Source organism: Pongo pygmaeus, chromosome 16, assembly GCF_028885625.2.
Source record: "Pongo pygmaeus isolate AG05252 chromosome 16, NHGRI_mPonPyg2-v2.0_pri, whole genome shotgun sequence".
Classification (NCBI taxonomy): Eukaryota; Metazoa; Chordata; class Mammalia; order Primates; family Hominidae; genus Pongo; species Pongo pygmaeus.
Window position 1 is genome coordinate 81909401 of NC_072389.2, and position 25391 is coordinate 81934791.

At 47.6% G+C, this 25391-nt stretch overlaps 2 protein-coding genes across 5 annotated transcripts in view; one reads left to right on the forward strand and one right to left on the reverse strand.

The window, feature by feature from the left end:
- The window catches only part of TMEM266 (transmembrane protein 266), a 144938-nt gene extending 139819 nt beyond the window's left edge, over window positions 1-5119 (forward strand). For all 4 annotated transcript variants that reach the window (XM_054450081.2, XM_054450085.2, XM_054450086.2 and 1 more), the window contains 2 exons: window positions 2374-2436; window positions 3903-5119. In XM_054450081.2, coding sequence (XP_054306056.1) covers window positions 2374-2436; window positions 3903-4477 — 638 coding nt within the window. In that variant the 3' untranslated portion in view covers window positions 4478-5119. The remainder of the gene's footprint in view (window positions 1-2373; window positions 2437-3902) is intronic.
- An 11147-nt stretch (window positions 5120-16266) lies between these two features.
- Window positions 16267-25391, reverse strand: part of ETFA (electron transfer flavoprotein subunit alpha) — a 101385-nt gene continuing 92260 nt past the window's right edge. Inside the window, exon 12 of the mRNA XM_054450091.2 lies at window positions 16267-16567. Coding sequence (XP_054306066.1) covers window positions 16529-16567 — 39 coding nt within the window. The 3' untranslated portion in view covers window positions 16267-16528. The remainder of the gene's footprint in view (window positions 16568-25391) is intronic.

Here is a 25391-nt window from a genome sequence, read left to right on the forward strand (position 1 = left end):
CTTTTTAGGTGGTGGAAGGGTTGTCATGTAGACCGTGAGTAGAAATGGGCTTGTCCTTGGTACCTGTGTGGAAGGCAGGACCAGGACCTGTAAGCCTCACACATAGTAGGCACTTCCTGATTAAATGCTAATGGGCAATTTGACCAGGAGTTGACGTCCCCGGGAGGCCCCAACTGTGCTCCCCGCAGGCAGGGACTCCTGGGCTCAATGCATGGCAGAGGGTAGGCTCACTGTGACTCCACTGAGCACAGATGAATGAGAAGCTGCCCAGGAGCTGATGACCAGAGCTGCTCCACAAAGAGGCAGGCACGCCCTTCCTAGAGGTGTGCAGGCTGTGGTGGAGACAGCCCTCTCAGGCCGGTATCCAGGGGACTCCTGCACTGGGGACTGGCCAAGATGCCTCCAGTCCCTTCGCACTCCGCTGTGACTCGGTCACCTCTTGGAACTTCAGAACCATCTGCCTGATCCCATCACAATCTGAAAGAGCCTCGCCAGTGCCATCAGGGTACAGATGAAGAAACTGAGGCCCAGAGAGGGGATGGGACCTGCTTGAGCCCGCATGGCAGGCCAGTGGCAGCACAAGGACAAGAACTCAGCATCTGGGATTTTCTCATTTACCCTGGCCTCCTCCTGCAAGTGGCTCTTGGGTTAAAGTTTCGCTGGTCTGTGGATACTTTAGCTGAGCTCATTGTCCTACTCACATCACATGGCCCTCTGGAGTCCCTGCAGGTGTGGTCTCAGGATAAAACCAAGACTGACCAGATCCCCCAACCTGGCCCACAGGGCCTGGGGGCCCTGAGCCTCCAGCTTGCAGGGATCAGTTACCCCTGGCTTCCCAGGGCGGCAGCCAGGCTAGACAGCATTGGCAGTACACACAGCGTACGGATGCCCAGCTGCAAGAGTGTAGCTGGCTGATGAGGAGCAGGGCCTGGAGCCAGCCCAGGGCCCTCCCTCAACCCCAGCATTAGTGCAAAACACACCTCTGACTGCAGGCACTTAAAGATCAAAAGAGGCCAGAAAAGCTTTTAAGAGCCAGGCCCTTCTGTGCTGCCTCCAGCCTCCCAGGGTCAGAGCAGACTGGCTTCTGCAGCTCACAGGTGTGCCTGGGAGTGGCCCTCAGAACACAGTGTGTCTGCTGACCCCATTCTTCAGAGAAGCTCCTGGGGGTGCAGACTCGGACTCTAGGGGCAGCCCTGGAGCACTTCTAGACTTCCACGGGAGAGGGAGGACAGCCCTCCCATACTGAGGGCTTTCTGGTGCCTGACCTCACCCTGGGCATTGCAGTCTGTGATCTTCCTGCCACAGCCTCTCCCAATCACACCTGACCAAGTTCAGACCTTCCTGTGGCCCCTCACTGCCTCGCTGTCCTTAGAACAAGGCCCAGCTCTTAGGATGGCTTTTGGGGTCTCCCAGCACCTGGCTTTCCTCCCACTCTCAGGCCATTCTGAAAATCTCAACTCTCCTCCCATTCCCTCCCTGCTCCTCTCAGGAGGTGAACGGAGATTCCTTATTTACTTATTTGGAGACAGGGTCTCACACTGTCACCCAGGCTGGAGTGCAGTGGTGTGATCACAGCTCACTGCAGCCTCAACCAATCCTCCCATCTCAGCCTCCCTAGTAGTTGGGACCACAGGTGTGTACCACCACGCCCAGCTAATTTTTAAATTTGTTTTTGTAGAGATGGGGTCTCCCTATGTTGCCCAGGCTGGTCAATATTTAAGACCCTGTTCCCACCCCCCTTGACATGGACAGCTTTTCACCTCCCCTTCTGTTATTTGCTCAGTAATTATGTACTGAGTACCTACTATGTGCAGGAACAGTGCAGGTGGTGGAGATCCCCAGCGCCCACCTCCCCAGGTCTGTTCCTATACTGCATGGAAGGCTGGAGCCCGCAGGTGGATCGAGCCACGGCGGGCTGTCTGGATGGCACCTCAGCCCTGTGGCTGGCTGTGTATTCCTGCAAATGGGATTTCAAGGCTTCTCTACCGAGGGCAGTGTTTCCAGTGCCCTTGAGAAGTTTAGGCAATGAAGGCTCAGGCCATCCAGACAAGGAAAAGCTCTGAGAAATTATTTCCACACCCCTCATCTCAGAGATGGGGAAACTGGGGACAGAAGGGAAGGGGTGTGTCCAGGTCAGTACTAAGGCAGATGCTTCATCAGAACCTGGGTCCCTCAGCACCCAGTGCAGTCCAGCCCCTGGGGCAGGTGAGACAGGCGGTCCCCATGGAGAACTAGGAGGCAGCTCCCGTCACACACACCAAGGGCTTCTGTGAGACAGCTGCCTTCTCTTGTGGCCATGGGGGTGGGGACAGGAATATAAGGGGTAGAGAATGAACTTGATGCACTCACCCTTCTCTGTCCCCCCCTCTGTAGAAGCCACGGTGAAGGACGACATGAACAGCTACATCAGTCAGTATTACAATGGGCCCAGCAGTGGTAAGTCTGGGTTGGGGCTGTTCTACATGTGCCAGAACCCCAGCAACCCCTAAACCCAAGGGCAGAGACAACTCGGCCTGGCTTCAAAGCATGCCCATCACCTGGTGCCTGTGAACCATAACTGCAGGCAGTGCTCAAGGTTAAAATATCGGAGCTTCAGCTTCCAGCAAACTCCAGCACTGGAGCTGGGGGTCCCCAGGGGCTGAGCCTGCAAGTGCCAGGATAGGGGTGCTCTGTGATCACCCATAAGAACTGCATGTGGAACCCTGAAATTGGAAGGGGGTTGGAATCCAGAACTCCAAGTGACCTCAGTGCCCCCCACCTGCACACGTCAAGGTGGGCACAGTGGAGGCTGAGGAGGCACAGCACGCAGCAGCCCTTGGGTACATTCCTGCTGGATGTTCTTGCACTTGAAAAAAACCTCAGGGAAGCCCAGTGGTTTTTACTTATGGGAAAAATTGAATTTTAAAATAATGCTGAGGCCTTTGGTGTCTCGTTTCTCCATAGCCCCCTTTCCAGTTCTGGGTTCCGCATGCAGTTCTTGAGTTTGAATTTCATAGCCCCCAAAACCTTGTATGCTCCATTGTAAAGCTAGAATATTATGTTGGGCCATGTGAATAATGCATTCGAATTTTTTGTTTTCCACAATTTAGCTTCCCTAAGGCCTCATCCCTCTTCTGTCCTCCCTCAAAGCCTCATCCAATATGCTGGTTTCAAAGACCACCGTCTCCAGCCCAGACCTCTCTCCCAGTCCTCCACAACTTTGGGGAGAAACCTCCCCACCCTGCACCCTCTGTAGATCAGCCCCGTGGTACATCTCACCTAGAGCAAAGAGCTCTGAGCATCCTCTGACCCTGTGATGCATGCTAAGCAGGCTCTGATCATTCCCACCCCGCAGCCCCCACCCCTGCCAGTCCATCTGAAACTGAGTCATTCCTCAGACCATGGAACCCAAGTTCCCTGCCCTGGCACACCAAGCTTCCTGAGTTAGGATGGGCTAGGTTAGGCAGCTGTGGCAAATAACCCTGCGTCTCGATGGTTTAAACAAAAGCCACAAAAGCCCACTGTAGGTTGCCTGGGGGCTCTGCTCCTGGGTCATCACTGTTACTCCAGCACCCAGTTGACAGACAGTCACCATCTATCCTAGAACATTTGCCAGGGTAAAAGCACCAGCTCATAAAGCTTCTGCCCAGAAGTGCCACAGGTCACTTCTCATGGGTGACTGGCCAAAGCGTGTCACATGCCTACACTTGAGTTTAACAAGAGGAGGCATAATCCCCCTCAAAGCAGGGCAGTGATGTTGGAGAAGTGGGAGGGAGTTCTACCAAGGCCTCCCTCCACAAAGGCACGGTCTCCTACAGCCTAGCCACACTCATTGCCCACCGCCCGGCTCAGACCTGCTCTCTTCAGGGCCCCCAGGTGTGGCAGAGGTTGAAGTGTGACCAAGATCCCCTCCTACCTTGCAGACAGCGGTGTCCCAGAGCCAGCTGTGTGTATGGTCACCACGGCCGCAATAGACATCCACCAGCCCAACATCTCCTCGGACCTCTTCTCTCTGGACATGCCCCTCAAGCTCGGCGGTAATGGCACTGGCGCCACCTCGGAGAGTGCCTCCCGCAGCTCGGTCACCCAGGCCCAGAGTGACAGCAGCCAGACGCTGGGCTCCTCCACGGACTGCAGCACCGCCCGCGAGGAGCCATCCTCTGAGCCCGGCCCTTCTCCCCTGCCACTGCCACCCCAGCAGCAGGTGGAGGAGGCCACAGTCCAGGACCTGCTGTCCTCCCTGTCGGAGGACCCCTGCCCTTCCCAGAGGGTCTTGGACCCAGCCCCCCTCGCCCGGCACAGCCCAGCGGGCTCGACCCAAACCAGCCCTGAGCTGGAACACAGGGTAAGTCTGTTCAACCAGAAGAACCAGGAGGGCTTCACTGTCTTTCAGATCAGGCCTGTCATCCACTTCCAGCCCACTGTGCCCATGCTGGAGGACAAGTTCAGATCTTTGGAATCCAAAGAGCAAAAGTTGCACAGGGTCCCTGAGGCCTAGAGCCTGCCATGGGCTGGGTGAGAGGAGGGGAGACAGCCATCTCAAAGCTCTCCTGGGACCCTGGAGGCTGCCAAGGGCCACACGCGGGGCCCAGGAACCCACCTGGCCTCCCTCAGGGTGCTGCCTGCCTCCAGGGAGGCGACGCCAGGCCAGGAGGCCACAAGCTTCAGACCTCAAAGCCCAGAGCTGGCGCCTCTTCTCGCCCTGCTCAGGGGAGGGTGGTGCTCGTGGCTGGGTTTTCTTTTTAACCATTTTTACAAAAACCAGCCCGTGGCCCAGCTTCAGCAGGGTAGAGTGCGGGGGTGCCAGCTCAGCCTCTTCCGTTGCCTTCGTTCCTGATGCCCACCCCGGACTCTAGGGAACAGCACTGTGAGCAGGGGCTATCCAGCCCCACCCCTAAGCCGTCTTTCCCAGGAATCCTGGGTGGAGTCCAACACAATCACACGGAGACCACCATCTGAGCCTATGTCATTTGTCCTCATTCTCATTCCAGCATGAGCGTTTGAGTCTCTTCAAGACAAATCTAGTTTTCACCTTCACAGGATATAAAGGGATCAATCTAGAGGTGGGTGGGAGGGTCCTAGGGGGCAGGGTGACAACCATTTTCCAACCTTGGCTTTAATAATAAAAACCAGCTGCACTGAGACTCCCAGTTGGTGAAGGTTTTCCTTTGATTGCTAGCCCAGGTGAGGCGTCCAGAGTGATTCCCAGCCAGGGCACCACCATCCACCCAGTTTCAGATGCACATGGCATCCCAGGCTCCCTCCTCGTCCCCTATGAGCAGTCGTGAATCCTGGTTACTCCACCCTCCAAATTGCTTGTCCCTGGCTCCCATCACGGCCTTGCTGAGACCCAGGCCCCTTGCCGGACTGGCCTGCAGCAGCCTCCTCTTTGCACAACCTCTGGTTTCACCCTCCCCAGTGTATCTTCCCAGGCAGCTAAGCCTCAGCGCCCCTGCTTAAAAGCCTCCAAGGGATTTTGTGTGTATGACCATCATGTTTTCTTTTATATGGGCAGGGGGAGGGGAGTAGAGAAGACTTTTTTTTTTTTTTTTGAGACCCAGTCTCGCTCTGTCACCCAGGCTGGAGTGCAGTGGTGCGATCTCGGTTCACTGCAAACTCCGCCTCCCGGCTTCATTGCCATTCTCCTGTCTCAGCCTCCTGAGTAGCTGGGACTACAGGTACCTGCCACCACGCCCGGCTAATTTTTTGTATTTGTAGTAGAGACGGGGTTTCACTGTGTTAGCCAGGATGGTCTCGACCTCCTGACCTCGTGATCCGCCCGCCTCGGCCTCCCAAAGTGCTGGGATTACAGGTGTGAGCCACCACGCCCGGCGAGAAGATATAATTTTTTAAAGGGCTCCCCCTGCCTCGAGAGAACATTGAATGTGACTCAGCCCCTTTGTGAGCTGGCTTGCTTGCCCCTCTGGCTGTCCTCCCATGCCTCTGTCCAGCCTGTTCTTTCTCCCCTCTACCTTGGTCTGGGTTATTCTCACCGTGACAGTGTCCTGCCTGCTCTCACCACTAGGCTGGGTGTCCTTGGAGCTCCTGTGACCCCCCCCCCCGGACTCACCTGACAGTGCACCATGTCCCTGGCTTGGTCAGCATCTGCTTCCCTGCCTGCCTCCCAGGCTGGTCCTCAAGAACAACGAGCAGGCCTGAGCCCCATTAGAATCCCACAGGCCTGGGCATGGAGCCACTTGGGAAAGATGGCTGAATTGGAAGAAAGGGAAGGAAATTACCACGTGCTGGGAAAGAGCACCCTCCTGATTCATGGGGTGATGAACAGTTGTCAAAAAAAAGTGCTAAAGGTGGCCACTCTTGGGGTGTAATTAAAAGACCTACCAAGGGGAAGCTTTTGCAAAGGGCAAGAGTAGGTGTCCTGAGGCATCACCAACAGCACTGTCATAGCATCCATCACTGCGCACTGGGCCAAGGCCCCTACTCACATGGGCTCCTTTAACCCTTCCAGCGACGCTGTGAGGCAGCTATCACTAACCCCATTTTACAGTTGAAGAACCTGAGGCTCAGAGATATTGAAGAAACTTTCTGAGGTTGAACTCTAATGACAGGCCCTGAAACTGGGGCCCAAGTCTGCTGGCACCATGCCAAGCCCTGGGGTTCCCAGGGTTTAGAGCTTTGGGAAGCAAAGCAGTCACCTGGCTTTTGCCACTTGATGGGCTGGAGGGCAGTACATGGTTTGTAATCTGTAGGGCAGAAGCCAGTGGGCTCCTTAACTGGTGATCTCCACCCACTGGACTAGAAATGGCCACCCTCCTCCTCCAGGCTCACCTTGCTGAGCTGTGACTGGCCTTCTGCAGAGCTCCATTGTTCCAGCTCTTGGACTAGTGCTGCTACCTCACAGGCACATGAACCTGGCCCCATGCCAGGGGGAGCTGCAAGGTCAACTGCCAGCACTCGCGTCTGCTGGGGACTCCTACTCCAGGGAAGGACCACAGGATGGGGAGGGATGCCATGGGAAAGATGCTAGGCAAGTGGCAGCTGTTCTCTTCAGTTTGTCCTCTAGGAAATGGGTCTCTAGAGAGCTCCACTTTTTTTTTCTTTTGTTGTTTGTCGTGTTTTGTTTTATAGGCACTCTACTTTTTTTTTTTTTTTTGAGACAAAGTCTCACTCTGTCGCCCAGGCTGGAGTGCAGTGGTGTGATCTCAGCTCACTGTAACCTCCACCTCCCAGGTTCAAGCGACTCTCCTGCCTCAGCCTCCCAAGTAGCTGGGATTACAGGCGAGCGCCACCATGGCCAGCTAATTTTTCTATTTTTAGTAGAGACAGAGTTTCACCATGTTGGCCATGCTGGTCTCGAACTCCTGACCTCAGGTGATCCACCTGCCTTGGCCTCCCAAAATGCTGGGATTACAAGTGTGAGCCACTGTGCCCAGCCTTTTTTTTTTTTTTTTTTTTTTTTTTGAGACAGGGTCTTGCTCTGTTGCCCAGGCTACAATGCAGTGGTGTAATCATGGCTCATGCATCCTCAACCTCCCAGGCTCAGATGATCCTCCCATCTCAGCCTCCCAAGTAGCTAGGACTACAGGTGCACGTCGCCATGCCTGGCTAAATTTTGTGTTTTTTGTAGAGATGGGGTCTTGCCAAGTTGCCTAGGCTGGTCTGGAACTCCTGGGCTCAAATGATCTGCCCACCTCAGTGTCCCAAAGTGTTGGGATTACAGACATGAGCCACTGGGCCTGGCCAGAACTCCACATTTAAAAGCAGATTTCTTGGGGTATTTACAAGTTGCTGTGAGGTGAGACCCTGCTGAGCATTTGTTGTTGCTTTCATGTTGTGTTGAAACTGCCTCACAGATAGAGGCTGGGGACAGAGATAACAGGCGGTCCCCAAGTCACAGCGTAAGACAGTACACACAGATGGAGGAAGCTACTTACTTGCCTGGGGACATCTGAAGGCCTCACAATGGAGGAAACATTTAAAGGTGATTTTAAAAGAGTAAGTATACCAAATCAACTCTTCTGTTTGTCGTGGAAGAGGACAGCAGTTTTTAGGGGTAGTTTCAACACTGAGCTACAAAACTGGCCCACTTCCAGAGAATGTGAGCAGGGAATTTTTGATTGTCTCCCTGACTTGAAGTCAGTCGTTAAACCACTTAAAGGGGAAAAAAAGGAAGGAATGTCAGGAGGACGGTGGCGGGACAACAGTGCAAGCAGAGGAACAGCAGTGAGCTAGGCAGGGAACAGGGTTTGGGAACAGGGAGAAGTTTGGTGTCAGAAAAAGAATGGCATGGGTAGGAGGGGGAAGGGACCACATGAGAGCAACCTGGAAAAGGACAGGTGAGGCTGCTCACCAGAGGCCTTGGATGCCAGGCCGAGCCAGATGTTCTCCCTAGAGATAAAGCGCCATGGAAGGGCTACCACAGAGTCTTCTGGTTGTTGCAGAGGAGCAGCCAGAAGGAGGGGCCCGTGCCCAGAGGAGAGGGAACAAGGCTGCACACAGGCAGGCAGGATGAAGGCAGCGGTGGTGGAGGAGACGCTAGGGACACCTGACTGATGGGACTTGGGGGAGCTGTGCGTTGGAGGATATGCCACCATTTCCAGTCTGTGGTGTCTGAGCATGAGACATCAGGATGGCTGTGCCTGGCACCAAGAGCATAGAGAAGGATTCCAGAGCCAGGAACATGGCAGTCCTTTCTGCAGACTCAAGAACCCTTCCTCCAGCCCATCCCACAGCAAGTCCTAGGGTGGGGCCTGGGGGCCTGAAGTGCAGGAGATGGAGGTAAAAGCTTCGCCTTTCATGGCTCCCCTGGGCACCATATTCTACAGTTATGGCTGGCGGGCAGCTGGGGGCTGAGGGAGATGGAGCCTGAGCACTCCCTGGGAGGTTTGCAGCTCTGGTAAATGGCTCCCCGTTCTCCTGCACCCTTTTGGAGAACCCACTCTGGTGGCCCAGAGGAGTCATCGGGCTGTCCCTGAAGGGAGGGTCTGGTAACAGCCACTGTCTCCTGTTAGAACAAGAGGGTGGTAACAATAGTGACTCCCATGTCTGCATTGCCTGTTGTGACAGGTGCTCTTCACAGGCTTCCCTCCTTAGCACAGCCCTGGAAAGTGGGCACTATCTTCCCTGCTTTACAGAGGAGAAAACAGCAGCCATGGAATGACTCATTCAGGGGCTTGCCCAAGGGCACACAGCTAACTAGTGAGCTGTAGTGGCAGGATTCAAACCCAGGTCTGGCTGGATTATATGCCATGCTAGATGTGAGATGAGCTGACCGGAATCAAACCAGGTGCCACCAGGAAAGCCAAAGTAAGAAATCAGGACTCAGAGCCAGCAGTGCTGGTGACTGGCCCACTAGGGAGCTGGGCCAGAGTCTGCAGCCCCAGCCTGAAGCCCACCCAGGATGAGGGAGCCATAAGGCCTTCCCTGAGTGGCACAACAGGCTCCTCTCCAGCCAGCCCTGGGCAAGGTTCCCAACCAAAGTGTGGCTTTTCAGATCAAGTCCCACAGACAGGAGTGTTGGGATGGAACCTGTGTGGCTAGAGGCTAGTGGCTTGGAATTCTATTTAGCATGGTGGGTGTCCACCTGAAATTCAACTCAGGAGCTCCTTTCTCCTTCTGAGACAGCTCTTGATGGAAGCCAGAGTCGAAAGAGCATGGCTTCCGCCTGGGTGCTGCCGCCACGCTCCTCCCTGGTGCTATTCAGTTACCTCTAAAGAGAGAAGACAGAGTTGGGGTCCCACTCTTGGAGCTGCTGACAAATTATCTGGGCCCAAGGAATCCCTCTTACTAACAAGCTGACAGTACCCTGTGCCCCACTCAACACTTGTGTGGAGTTGCTTCACAAGGACCCCCAACAACTCTGGGGGCTGAAACAGCCAAACCATGGACATCTCAGGGCTGGAGAGAGGTCTGCTCATCCCACTCTCTCCCATGCCTCCCACCTCAGGTGCCGCTGTACCTATGCACAGGATGTGGCAGAGACTGGATTCTCAGCCCAGCCCTGTTTCTGGTTTGCTATGAGGCTCCAAGCAAATCCTTAGACCTGCTTCCTCCCCATGTACAACAGGAATGATCTTGTGCCTCCCACCCTGAAGGCTGCTGGGATAGCTAATGATGTAACAGAAGGGAAAACCCTTTGAGAATGTTTCAGGGGAGACACAAACAGAAAGCATCCTTATTAATGAGAAGCCTGGGGTGTTTTACTGCCAGCACACGCTCAGCACTTTTGAGGTCGGGTGCCCAGGAGACGCTTTTGCTGCTGCTGATAGTCTGGTGTGGGAGGGTGGCAGTGAGCCCCGCCCCTAGTACTACTGGAGTACTTGCCAAAAACTTGTATTTCCCCTCACATTAACTAAGTGAGGAATTCATCACTATTCTGAATATCTTTGACTCCACTGCTGAAAAGCTTGGTATTCTCTCCTGGTGAATAGTTAATTATCCAAGGAAAATGATGAAACATTTGCTGCTAAAATTTATTGCAAGCTACCAGGAGACAGTGCTGGCATAATTTTATGCAGAGCCCCAGGCTGCAGCATAGGGAAGCAGGCTGCCCCTTCATCCTGAAACAAGCAAATGAAATTGACTACCCTGGAGATCAATCAGGACATTAAACACTGTGATGGATGTGGCAAAATTCTTCAGTGTCTGAGATTTATGGGTCACCCTTCACCGAGCACTCTAGGAACCTCCCCAACATCAATTAGGCCTCATAACTAGGTACGCTCACCTCCGCCTCCACTGATTAAAGAAGGGATAGGGGGTTCTGGGACCCGCACCATGCTAAATACCACAAAAGGCCAATGAGCAGACTGGATCCAGATTTCAGTACAAAGACCCCTGCTTCCCTGAGCAAAGAGTGGTTCAGAATGGAGGAATGTCCGGCTAGAAGGGTGTTGCATTGGAGAAGATTCATGCATTGGAGTCTAGACCTTGCATTTTCCAGAGAAAGCAGCTCAGTGTGTCATGTTCCTGGGTACTCCTGTTCTTTGTCCATGCTGGTCTTCTGCCTGGAATGCACTTCTTCATCTGGTTGATTTTGCTGCCCCTTCTGAACTTGGTGAGGCCTTCATATCTTGCTGCCCTGCACTGCAGCCCACCCCAGTCAGGCTAGATTAGGTCCATCCTCTGCACTCCCACTGAGGCACTTGGGATATGGCATGTGGTTGGGAGCAGACTGCCTGTGGTCACCATTTACTAGCCATGAGTCCTTGGGCAAGTGTTTTAAGCTGTGTAGGCTTTAGTTTTCTCATCTGAAGAAGAGTTGCTGATAATCCTTGGCTTATAAAGCACTTTCATGTATGTCACCCCATCAGTGGGGGAAAGAGTAGGAAACATTCAAGAAATCAGAATCTCAGGAGAGGAGGCAGTTTGCCCCAGGTCAAACCTACACCTTGTAAGGTTATGAGACGTAAATGAGATAACGTATGTAAAGGGCTCAGCACAGCATCTTGGGCATAAGAAGCCCTCAAAAACAGTATTCACTGTTTCCATCTACTCACCTCGTATGACACCCACCAATACACTCATAGGTTAAAGCTTGTTATCTAGAAAGATCACCTAGTTCACATCGCCATTTTACAGATGATGAAAATGAAACCTGAAAGGAGGGAAGGTGACCAGGGTGCCTCTGGGGCAGTAACAGGAACAGGATGAGAACCCAAGGCTCCTGTTGACCAGTCCACCCAGTGGTCCCCAGGTCCCAGACCCAAATGTCCCCTATGCAGCCCATGCTGGGAAGGAAACACAGCTGGAGGTGAGCACACACAAAGAAAGCACTCACCTGTCTTCAACCACATGCCCAGTTAGTTGCAGGAGATGAAGAAGGCAAAGGCCACGCAGATAAAGCCACCCCAGGGCCTCCCTCTCACCAGTCCCAATGCTACCGGAAGTAAATACCAGCTTACTTCACAGAAAATCCCTAATTCCATCAGTGTTCCTTGCTTCTAATAACAAGCCTGCTGTTTTGAAGCAATGCAAATCAGAGGATACAGTCCTGGAGAGAATGGGAGGATCACAGTCTAGTGGACAGGCCAACTTTTCCAGACCTGGAGTCCAGTTCGGGTCCCACATCTCACCAACTGCCTCTGGTCATCTCTCTGCTCATTTCTTCATCCAGAAGGTAGGCGTAATGATATATACTTTAGAGGTGGTTGTATTAGAAGGGTATATAATGTACCCAACACACAGGGAGTTCTTAATAAGTAGTATTTTCCAAAGTTCTGTTTGTGTTCCAGTTCTATCACGTGTTGTGACCTGGGGCAAACTGCCTCCTCTCCTGAGAGTCTGATTTCTTGCATGTTTTCTACTCTTTCCCCCACTGATGGGGTGACATACATGAAAGTGCTTTATAAGCCAAGGATTAAAAGCAACTCTTCATTTGTTCCCCACAAAGATTTTTTAAAAACACCAGAGCTGTAAGAAATTATGGCAGTGTATCATCCTACATGGACTTTTCACAAGGTTATCAGTCAAGCCTCCTTTAGCTCAGCAACAGCTAACCAAATCCATCTGTTACATTCAGTGGTGTTCTCTGAATTTCCCAGCCTCTTCAGCCCACTTTCATGTAAACTCAAACAAAAACCCTTAGTGAAAGACAGTGTGAAATGCAATCAGGCTGACCCTCCCTTTCAGAAAGAGAGCAGAAAGTGCACCTAGGGCTGGGGTTTCCAGCCCTCCAGCCCAGCAGACATGCTCGGGCTCTGGAGGCAGCAGGGCTCCCACTGCTATCCTGGGAGGAAGAGCCCTGCCCTCTGCCAGCCTTGCCCACAGCACTGGACCCATTTTCACAATCTCCAGGAGCCCATCCCCAGCCAAATCCATCTGGAGCCAGAGGATTCAGCCCCTAATGGCTTCCATCTTCTCCTCCCTCCCTCTGTCCTGCATACACCACCAAGTTATAGGCCTTCCTCAAAAACTGTAAATGGCTCCCTGTTGCCAGTGGTGTTTCTTAAGACTTGTTCAGGTGGCACAGTAAGTCATACAGTTTTTATGGGACACTCTTAATATACTGACATATCTAATTCTAACAAACAAGGAACAATTACCAACTAGCAGAAAGTATTTTAAATATTCAACAAGATCCCTGATATGTCCCAAGACAAAAACAAAAGCTGTGGTGGGTCAGTGGCTGCTGCTCTTTGTTCAGATCCACTTGCTACTGTCCAGTCACCTTGGAATCTGCTCACATTCTTAAGAAGACAAGGGGTAGCAGCTACCAAAGGTTTAGAAAGAAGTATGCGAGAAAGACTTAAGACTGGGAGACTGCTGTTGATAAATTTTTCCTGCAAATCAGGAAAAGTCCTGTATGGTGTAACTTTCACAGTACCATCGCTGGTCCAGTGGAAATGGCAGTGTTCCTTGAGGGCAAAGTTTGAAAACCATTGATCTCTAAGGAAAAAGGCCTCCTCAGCCTGTGAGTCAATGTCCTCTCCAATCTGGCCTCAACTACCTACCACCCTCAATCCCCTCCCTGACCCAAGTGTTTCTGCCCCTCACTGCCTCATGCACCTGAGCTCTGATAACATTTTCCACTTCTGCTCCCATACACCGATTGAACAGCCCCTGCCTGCGAGGAATGGCCATGCCAGCCTCCTGAGGAGCCTTCTCTGTATATGCTGTCCATCCTGAGACCTGCTTTCTGCTTTTACTGATGTTTCATCTCATCTTTCCTGGTAGCTGTAAAATCCTTCAGGGTGGGGGCTGTGGCTCCAACAGCCTGTACTCTCAGTCTGGAAGAATACCGTCCTCCCTGTCAAGACCACAGGCTACTTCGAGGCAATGGCTGGACCACACACTCTTCTAGGTATTTTCTTCAGAGTCCCAAACAGCACAGCTGGTGAGCCAGAGAACCCAGCAGGGAACATGTCCCCACAGAATTGCTGAGAGCGAGTGGGACCTCGGGGAAAGCTGATGCTGTCCCTTCTCAGCTACTAAGAAGCTAGGCCCAGGGCCATTACTAGGCCTCAGGCCTTCTGCAAGTAAAGAGGCCTTCTGCAAGTGAAGAGGCCATCAGCTTCAGCTCACGGACCTGCTTGGCTCTGCCCTCAGAGGGCTGCCTTTCTAACATGCCTATTTTTGCCCTCCCAGGGACTCTGTGTTCTGCCAAAATAACCAGGCCACCAAATTCCCACGGGCTGTGTGAGGTTAACCAAAGACCTCAAAGAAACTAGGGAAAAAGGCAGGAAACCTATATGCAAGCATTAAAGAAAGCTACCCCTAACACCTTTCCCCCATACTGTTTCCAGAGCTATTATTCTGGGTGCTAAGGCTGGACACAGGCGCAGAGTCAACAGGAACTGTTCGGTTTCCAAAAAAAAAAAACAGATTAAAAGGGCACATTATATATGTGTGCCTCTTGCATATATAATAGTTTTAACAACTTGCCTCCACCTCACATGGCTGCCTTTTTATGGTAAGCTCTAAGTGGGCACTCAGAGGGACTTTTGAGTTGAATAAAATCCCACTGGAGGGACTATTCCAGAACGCCCATCCCTCCTTCTCAACCAGGTCTATATGTGCCCCTCCCACCCAGCATGAAGTACTTAGTGCTCTTTACCTGAGGCTGCTGTGCAGTCGCACTGTCCCTTGAGCTGAGGTGAGGGAGAATCACGTCCTTAGTGAAGTTACCACTCTGAAGCCAGTCTGCCTGGTTTCAAATCCTGACTCTCATTTATAAGCTGTCCGAATTAAGGCAAGTTATATGACCTCTTTGAGCCTCAGCTTCCCCATCTGTAAAAGAGGGATAATAATAGCATCTAACTTACATGGTGCTGTGAGAACTGAAGGGGTTTAATATGTATAAAGTGCTAGAACAGTGCCTGGTATATAGGAAGCATTATACTTAATGCTATGATGATGATGAGCTGTAAATACTAGTCCAATGAACAGCTGCTTGGGGCTGAGGCAGGGCAGCCATGACAGGAAGGAGCAAAGGGAGAAAGACCAACCAGTTCAACTCTGAGCTGAGGCACCACCTGGGATGTCCCTCCCTGAGCCAGCACACCTTCTACTGGGGGTGCCTCTGTGGCCATCACCTTTGCCATCTCTCCTGCCCCCCAGTTATAGCATCCAACAGGGATGAGGGGTAAATGGAAAAAATCCTGAGCAAGGTTAGCCCTCTTAAGAAGAACCTCAAAGATAAAAACAAGACATAGAAATTACTCTCCCAAAGGTGATTCAAGCCATGTGGCCTTGGCCAAGTCACTTTACCTTCTTCATTTCTCTGTGCTTCAGTATCCCCACCTATACAACAAGGGGTCTGACCAGATGATCACCGGGCTCAGACATTCTAGGATTCTCCTATTCTAACAGACATTACTTGCAAAGAGGCATCATTCTACTGCTCTCCTCTCATCTCATTAAAAGAAGACTGAAATGCCAAAGATACAACTTTTAAAAGTGTTTTATAGCAACTGATTGTGACACAAATCAGAAAGGGTTCACTAGTCAGCTGGGGAAGGGCCCCAGGCTGGCCACACAAAGGCACTCTAGCCACCTCCATTACTTATCACTTCCCTTCTCTTCCCTACTGTCTGCTTGATCCAGGTCACTACTCCCACTTCTGCAGATCTGATTCAGGAGGGCAGCCCTCTTTGTTCTACTCACCTACCTACCCACGCCTTCCTGCAGGCCTGTTCAAAGCCTCACCAGCCTCTGCTCTTGGGCCTGCATCCACACCAGCTGCAGCCCTGGTGACACTCTTGGACCTCAGCTGTGCCCTGAGCAGCAGAATGAGAGTGCCAGAGGTGACTACACAGGCCTGGGTGCTTCCTAAGAGAGCCCAAAAGAAGCCAACAGAAGGCAAAAGAAAGGCTAGAGCATTCTCTGCACAGGATTTTGAACGTTTATAATAACATCAAACTATCTGTTTGCATCAGAGGCCATGCTGTCTCAAAGCAGCCCCTCCTCCACTCTCCCTCCTTTACAGACAAAAGTCCTATAAACTGACAAAACCTTAAAATTAAACGAAAATGAAATTTACCTTAAGCCAACTAAATACATGGAGCTGGGTCAGGTTTAAGTCAGGTCTGCTTTTGTCACATTAGCTATGGTCTTCTGAAGACTGGAGTATGTTTAAGATAATATTCATGCTTTATAGCCGTGCTTTTTTAACCCTGCACTTGCCAATTCAGTTACCTTCTCCTATGAAGTTTGCCCTTCAACAATGAGATTAGTTAGGTTGATTAGGCTGGTGGAAACAATCATGTTTACAATCTTCCTAAAACACAGAGCTCTCCATGAACAAGAAAGGCAAAAAAATAAATAAATAAACAAAATTTTTACTCCTTTTCTTCAATTTTCTCTAAAGGCTAGGCATATTTCTGATAGTTTTAAAGCTGTGGAAAAGCTTTATTATAGATTTTATTACAGAATTTAAAAATTTCAAAAAATAATTGTTTGGAACCACAAATAATTAAAAGGAAACATAGTAATCCCATAAACAAGCATTCTGGCATCTGTTAGAAATTTTCCCTCAAATTATGAAATGTAGCTCTCCATGCTTTCCAATGATTGTTATAGTACCCACAAATATCTGTGATTTCAGTGGAATACTTTAACATAAGTTTTCTTTTTAAGGCATGATCCTGATTCATTTTTTCTTCAATATCTCAGTCATTTCAGGAACTACCTGCAAATAAAAACAAAAAGTAATTAAGCAACTAGAGCCTTCACTGTGATACAGTCACAGCTCCGTAAGCAGTACAGGGAGGCCAAAAGAAACAACACAAATCACTGTTGAGGCACGAGGGTCCCCTCCTCTCCACCAGGAATCCCCTGTTCTCCGGTAGTCTCTCTTCCCACCCAGGGAGACTACCCAGGACCCAGGGCTGACAGGGCCTACAGCCCACTCATTGCCTAGGTGCCTTTTGCCTTTTTTTCTTTTTTTTTTTTTGAGACAGGCTATCACTCTGTCACCCAGGCTGCAGTGCAGTGGTGCAATTATGGCTCACTGCAGCATCTACCTCCTGGGGTCAATCACTCCTCCCACCTCAGCCTCCCAAGTAGCCACCAACCTGTCTAATTTTTGTAGAGATGGGGTATCATCATGTTGCCCAGGCTAGTCTCGAACTCCTGGGCTCAAGTGATCTGCCTGCCTCAGCCTCCCAAAGTGTTGAGATTACAGGCTTGAACCACTGCACACACTGCTACCTTTTGGCTTTTTGACCCAACCACAAATTTCAAGAAGGCACCCTAGAAACAGGAAGCCCAATTTTTCTTGTCTGGGTGAAGAGTACTGTGTATTTACCTTCATGTTTTCCTTGGCATTCTTCCCACCCTTAACTGCATTCCTGACTTTCCTTCCAAGTCTACACCAAAGTCTCTAGCTTACTGCAATTATGACTCCTGCCAACCTCCTCTATACTTGTTTTCTCACTGTTCATTCATTCATTCATCGTTCATTTCACAAACATATTGGTTGCTTTTTCAGCAGCATACTACTATCATCTGGCACACAGAAATGTGCTACATGCTGAACATTCAATATCATCACTCTTTATTAAAATCAAGACCTTGTGTGCTAATGCAGTGGCCGGTCAGCAGACACAGTTAAGAAACTATAGCAAAGGGAAATGGCCTGAGTTGGCTCCCATTTTAAAAAGGATTAATTACTAACCCTTAGTCGTGGCAGTGCAGTGGCTGCAACTGGAGCCTCCAGTGTAGAGCTGCTTTGTGACTGCTCGGACAGAGGAGAGCTGTCCAAGGGGGCTGCAGGGAATGTCACACAGATACTCTGAAAACTGGTCCAGCCACTTGTGCAAAATATCAATTACCCAGTCTTCCAAGGGGCTTTCAGCTGCCTTAGCTCACAAAGATCCCAGCTGAACTCGCCACTGATGAATATAGCCTCTCAATTATTTAAGAGAGCTACATTTCCATTAGGTGGAAATAATGTGTTCGTACAAAATTTATTAAGGAAATTGTCGACATGTTGTTTCTTCCGAATGTCACTGTCTCCAGCCTATTAAAAGGTCCATGTTTACCATGGAGCCAGCAGGCATTTGCTCAGGGGTGGCATTAAGTGCTGGCACCACTTCCTCAGTGGACAGACCATGAGCTCATGCCAGTCACACAGATGACATGCTAACTGAGCTTCACACGGGACCTGTATATTTCATGAAAAATAGGATAAAGCCCAACTTCTTTTACCACGAAGTGAAACACTAATTTGGTTTAGAATATATAACTTTTTAAAATTTTACCGAATATATCCTTACCACACTCCCCATGAAAGGGTTGAGAGGATTTTCTCTATCGTCTATATCTTTTTTTATTAGATCAACCACACACTTTTTTTTTCTTTTCTGAGATAGAGTTTCGCTCTTGTTGCCCAGGCTGGAGTGCAATGGCGCCGTCTCGGCTCACTGCAACCTCCGCCTCCCAGGTTCAAGCAATTCTCCTGCCTCAGCCTCCCAAGTAGCTGCGATTACAGGCACTCACCACCATACCCAGCTAATTTTTTTTGCATTTTTAGTAGATGTATTTTTGTATTTTTAGTAGAGACCAACCAAGTTGGCCAGGTTGGTCTCGACCTCCTGACCTCAGGTGATTCACCCACCTCAGGCTCCCAAAGTGCTGGGATTACAGGCGTGAGCCACTGCACCCAGCCCAACTGCACACCTTTAAAGCACACCACATGATGCCTTATTTAGGAAAAAGGAAATGCTAACTCAGGTTCATTGAGTGTCTGATGGCCTGAGCACACTGAAAGATCTGGATTCTTGTTTCTATTCTCTTTTAGATATTGCAGAGGCAGCTCCCTACTCAGTAAGACCCAATAAAAGTCACTTGTTTTTTTTTTAAAAAGACAACCTACTGATATAAATCACAGTAGAAGTATGTTTCACTCATTCACTTAGTACTTCCTCCAGGTAGTACTAAGGGAAACAGAGAAGCTCTCTGTCACTGTGGGAGTGACAGAGGAGTTCTGCCTCCTAGTTGGCAAGAATAGACAGAGGCCTATGAACCACCCAGTCAGAAGTGTCCTCAGCTTATACTGGAATGTAGGAGAAGGAGAAGAGAATAGCATTAAAAGCTCCAAATTCAGGAGTTCTGAGGAAGATCAGTGTGGATTAGGAAAATTCAGAACATCAAACTAAAGAAGAAAAGGATTCTAGGCAAAAAACGAGGCACAGACAGAGATAAACAACTGCAGGTTCCAGAGATAGTAAAGAGACTGTAGTGACTACAGGGGAGAAGAGGAAAGAAAAGAAAGTTTAGACAGATAAGTGGTTTGCCGAGTTCATTCAATGGGAACAGAATAGTCTCTTTGAACAGATAGATGGTGCTGGGACAACTGGATAATCACATCTCAAAGAATGAAGATGGACTCCTACCTCACACCATATACAAAAATTAACTCAAAATGGATCAACAACCTAAATATGTGAGCTAAAACCATAAAACTCTTATAAGAAAACAGGGGTGAATCTTCATGACTCAATATTTGGCAATGGATTCTTAGATATGATGCCAAAAGCACAAGCAACAAAATAAAAAAAAAGATAAATTGGACTTCATCAAAATCTAAAACTCTTGCACATCAAAGGATATTCTCAAGAAGGTGAAAAGCTAACCTACAGAATGAGAGAAAACGTTTGGAAATCATATCTCTGATAAGTGTTTAGTATCCAGAATATGTAAAGAATTCACACAAGTCAACAAAAAGAGAAACAGAACAAACTGAAAATGGGCAAAAGAGGTGGATAAACACTTCTCTAAAGGAGATATATGAATGGCCAATGAACATCTTTTCATATGCTTATGTGCTTAACATCACTAGTTATTAGGAAAATGCAAATCAAAGTCACAATGAGATACCACTTCACACCTACTAGGATGACTAGAATTAAAAAACAGAAAATAACAAGTGTTACTGAGGATGCGGAAAAACTGGAACCCTTGTGCACTGCTGGTGGGAACGTAAAATCATGCAACTTCTATGGAAAGAAGTTTGAAGGTTCTTCAAAAAGCTAAACACAGAATTATCATATGACCCAGCAATTCTACTCCTAGTTATATACCCAAAAGAACTGAAAGCAGGGGCTTGAGCAGATACTTGTAGGCCAATGTTCACTACACTATGGATTAGGCAATGGGTTTCTGTTTTTTGTTTTTTTTTGAGATGGGCTCTCTTTTGCCCAGGCTGGAGTGCAGTGGCATGATCTTGGCTCACTGCAACTTCTGCTTCCTCCCAAGTTCAAATGATTCTTCCACCTCAGCCTCCCGAGTAGCTGGGGCTATAGGTGCGTGCCACCATGCCTAGCTAATTTTTGTATTTTTTGGTAGAGATGGGGTTTCACCATGTTGGCCAGGCTGGTCTCGAACTTGTGACATCGAGTGATCCACCCACCTTGGCCTCCCAGTGCTGGGATTACAGGTGTGAGTCACCGTGCCTGGCTGGCAATGGTTTTTAGATATGAGACTTCAAGCATAAGCAACAAAGAAAAAATTGGTAAGCTGGATTTCATCAAAATTTAAAACTTTCTTTATTTTAAAACTTTTCCTTCCCCTTTTTCATAGGCATTGACAAAATTTAAAACTTTCATGCTTTAAAGGACACCATTAAGAAAGTGAAAAGACAACCCACACAATGGGAGAAAATATTTGCAAATCAAATATTCAATAAGGGACTTATATCCATAATATATAAAGAACACTAACAACTCAAGAACAAAAAGATAATGTGATTTAAAAATTACAAAGGATCTGAATAAACTTTCTACAAAGAAAATATACAAATGGCCTCAGATGAAAAGATACTAAATGTCATTTGCCATCAGGGAAATACAAATCAAAACCACAATGAGATACCACTTCACACTGATTAGAAGGGCTATATTTAAAAAGACAGACAATAACATACATTAATGAGTATATAGAAAAACTGGAGCCCTCACAAATTTTTGGTGGGAATGTAAAAGGGGGCAGCCACTTTGAAAACAACCTGACAGTTATTCAAAATGTTAAACTCAGAGTTACCAGGTGACCCAGCAGTTCCATTCCTAGACATCCATCCAAAAGAAATGAAAACAAAGGTCTGCACAAAACCTCATATATGAATGTTCATAGCAGCATTATTCATAATAGCCAAAAAGGGGAAAAACCCAACATGTCCATCAAATGATAAATGAATGAACAAAATGTTACATACCCCTACAATGGATATTATTTGGCAAGAAAAAGAAACAAAGTACTAACACAGGCTATAACATGGATGAACTTTGAAAACCTTATGCTAACTGAAAGAAGCCAATCACAAAGATCACATATTACATAATTCCATTTATATGAACCATCCAGGACTGGCCAATCTATAGAAACAGAAAGTAGATTAGTGGTTGCCAGGAGCTGGGGCTGGGGGCTGGGGATGCAGAATGTAAAACAGGGAGTGAATGCTGATAGGTATGGAATTCTTTTTGGCGTGATGAAATGTGTGATGGTTGGTTGTGTAACTGTGAAAATACTAAAACCCACTGAACTGTACATTTTTAAATGGTGAGTTTTATGGTACATGAATTATATCTCAGTAAAGCTGTTATATTAAAACAAACAAACAAAAAACAGGTGGTGCCCTATGCCCTATCACTGTAACTACAATTATAATATTTACCATTTATTGAGCACCTACTATGTACCTGGACAGAACAGGCAGGCTAATATTTGTCACAGACTCTATTAGTATTAGGTACAGTATAATCTCATTTAATCTTCATTACAACCTTTAAAGAGGTAGTGTAATATTTACATTACTTACAAGGAAGCTGATGTCCACAGATTAAATATCTTAGCCAAGATAATTTAACTAGTATGTGGCCAAGGCAGAATTGGAATTAAAGCTCTTAATTACTATAACATATTATTTCTGAGGGAAAAATAAACTTGTCCTTTATAACTAATGATTGTTGAAGGGTCAAGCGAAACAATTAATATAAGAGAATAAAATGTTATGCATACTCATTTTTACTCCAGATACGGTTCTACTTGGTGAGCAAAATATCACCTAGGGAATTATTAGTCTAACAGCTGTATATACATGTTACACATGATACAATTTACAATTTACAATTTTCACAGAAAAGTTAGGCTAAAAAAGTCCTTTCTGTACGCTATTATTTGACTTCTATTTTCTTTAGATCGTAATCCAAAATAGATAATGCTAATTAATTCTCACCCATAATTTGTATAATTAATTGTATTTCTTAATGTTATAAACAGATATTACCTTATATGTTTCTTAATGTTATATAAATTCATATTTAAAAAAATTTTAAAATATAATTACAATACATAAAATACAAAAAATAACAAAAATAAAATTATATTAAAAAATACAAAATATATAACATTAAGAAATATAATTATACAAATATTGTATTTTTGATTTTTTTAATCAAAAGTATTAAATATTTGATTTTTAAAATATTTTCTTTAAATATTTGATTTTTTAAAAACGAGGTCGCCCCAGTAAGGAGTATATTCACCAAACCACTTTGTCTGTGCTCTTCTGTCAGAATTACTACAGTATTCACCTACAATAAGCTCATTCTGATTTCAGCTGAGAAAATGACTTGATGCGTACTCTGTAGGTTCCCAGAGTCTGTCAAAGGTGCGATTCTTTTTACTGCACCTTATCCAAGGTACAATAGTAGTGGTGAGCCACCCAGCTGTAGTACCTGCTGAGCCAGAGAGGCAGAGAGATGAGAGAGAAGGGGAACAGCAGCAGGACCCTGGCTTAGTTGTGCCCATAACCTGCTGATTGTCCCAAATCACATCTCTCTGGGACAGGCAACTTAAAAAGAATGCACCTGGCTTGTGTTACTCACATAGTAACAAACAGGAGTCTGCCATATGTTTAATATTTTTATAATCTTTAGTTTTTTCCCCCAAAACTGAATTTTTTTTTTTTTGAGACAGGGTCTTACTCTGTTGCCCAGGCTGAAGTGCAGTGGTGTAATCATGGCTCACTGAAGTCTCAATCTCCTGGGCCCATGTGACCCTCCTACCTCAGTCTCCCAAGTAGCTGGGACCACAGGCACACGTCACCAGACCCAGATAATTTTTGTATTTTTTGTAGAGATGGGGTTTCACCATGTTGCTCAGGCTGGTCTTCTACTCCTGGACTCAAGTGATCCGCCTTTCCTCGGCCTTCCAAAGTGCTGGGATTACAGGCATAAGCCATTGTGCCTGGCCTCCCAAACTGCATTTTTTAAGGAGTGATTAACTTCTCTACTTTTGTATTCATCAAATACATATATAACTGTAATTCAGAACTTTTTTTTTTTTTTTTTTTTTTGAGATAGAGTCTTGCTCTGTTGCCTAGGCTGGAGTCCAGTGGCACCATCTTGGCTCACTGCAACTTCTGCCTCCCAGGCTCAAGTGATTCTTGTGCCCCAGCCTCTCGAGTAGCTGGGATTACAGGCATGCATCACCATGCTCGGCTAATTTGTTTTTCACAGTTTTAGTAGAGACAGGGTTTCACCATCTTGCCCAGGCTGGTCTCAAACTCCTGAGCTCGGGTGATCCACCCGCCTCGGCCTCCCAAAGTGCTGGGATTGCAGGTGTGAGCCACCGCTCCTGGCCATGTACTTCAGAACTTCTAAGCTGTAGGAGATAGTCATTGCCTTAATACAATTCTAGCTAAAAGCACATCAACATGATATCTTGGTCTGAAGTCTCTCTCTAGTCCAATGTGGGCTTCCTAAAATAGCAAAAGGAGCCTGAGAACCTGAAACTGGAAGTCAGCTGACTAGATGATTTTTAAGGCCTCGTTCCACTTCACTGTCTTAGGACTCTTTCTCACTGAGAAACCTCTGTGTCCACACACGCGCATATTCTCATGCCAAACCTTGGAGCTGCCCTTAATGCAGGAGCACAATGTGTGTGACCCCATTCTATCAATAATGACTACAAAGAAGCTCCTGCCCCAAGGCAGGTGTCCACTGGAAGAACACTGAAAATTTCCAACTGCTTAACAGTTTATCTTTTTATCATGAAAGCCCCCATGTGAGTTTTAATACATAGTACACAGGCAGACAGAAAAATGTAACAAAATTACTTATAAGTTTATTAAAATATTCTCTTGAGGAAAAAAGGCAACTACAGTAGACATCTACTTGCAAACATGGATGAGGTTCAGAAAGTATTTAATTTTGCTTTTAAATAAAAATAATATTTACCCCCTATTCACACCAATAGTAAGAACTGAATTCTTACTACGTGAACAAAGTTATCATTACACAGAGAAAAAAAATTCTCTTTTTCATACCAGCTCCCCTTCCCACTGGAACATCTTAGTGGGAAAATGACTGACATTACTACTGTTTGTTCTTACACACTTGGGCCAGGCAACATGAGCAGCTGACCTACCTGAACCCCAAATACCAAATACAGAGCTTCAGGGTTACTGAAGAGGGGTAATGTTTTTCCCAAGCCAAAATCTAAGCTCTTTGGCGGGGGCCTTCTGAGGGGAAGTATGCCCAACACTGAGCCAGAGCAAGAGCCCCATCCTAGTCTTTGCATGCAGTCTGAGCCATCACGGAGTATCAACTCAAGGGTCCTATTTCCATCCTTCACTGAGCATGAACATACTTCAAAGTACAAATGTGCTCTCCAAGCACACTCACTAGGTTCCTCTAGATCATATGCAGTGCTGGTGAAGTCATGGAAATGGGCCAATCCTCTTGCTGAGGGAACCACCTGTAGCTCTGTTCTCAGGCTGAAGCCTCTCCACTGAGGCCCACAGCCCCTCTCTGTGGTTCTACATGAGGGGTTCCTCACCCCAGCAAACCCACTTCTCCTAGGGTTGGATGCTATTTTCAGAGTGTCAATTCCTGCATGAGTGATTTCTGCATAAGATAACCTAGAAACGTGTAGGCAGACCCAGGGAAAAGAAGAGACCAGGCCATGCATGAGTCATGACCTTTAAATGTGGCCAAATGAGTATCAGGTGCTCATCACCTGCAATTCACTAATTAATATCATGAAAGTAATTTTTCTCATGGGAAGGTCAAATATGGAGGTGACGGCAAGAGAGAAGGAACACTCAAAAGTGAAGAGTGTGAGGAGTGGGAAATAAGTGCTCTCCCTACACTCGTCAGCTAAGGAAGGCCATTAACGCACAAACACAGCAAGCAGAGCATTCCTATTGAGTCAGATAAGCTGGATATGAGTGCTTACTCTCCCCTGAAAAGCTCTAGCATTCTTGGCAAATCCCTGAATAAGGGAGTTTGGTGTTAATTTCTTTAGGGGACCTGCCAAATATGATTCTAGGTTATAAATTACTTGAATCACTTCACATTGTGCATTAACTTAGCACATGAGATGCTAAAAACCATGTGGGTTTTTTGGTTTTTTTTTTGAGACAGAGTCTCACTCTGTCACCCAGGCTGGAGTATAGTGGCGCAATCTCTGCTCACTGCAAGCTCCACCTCCTGGGTTCACACTATTCTCCT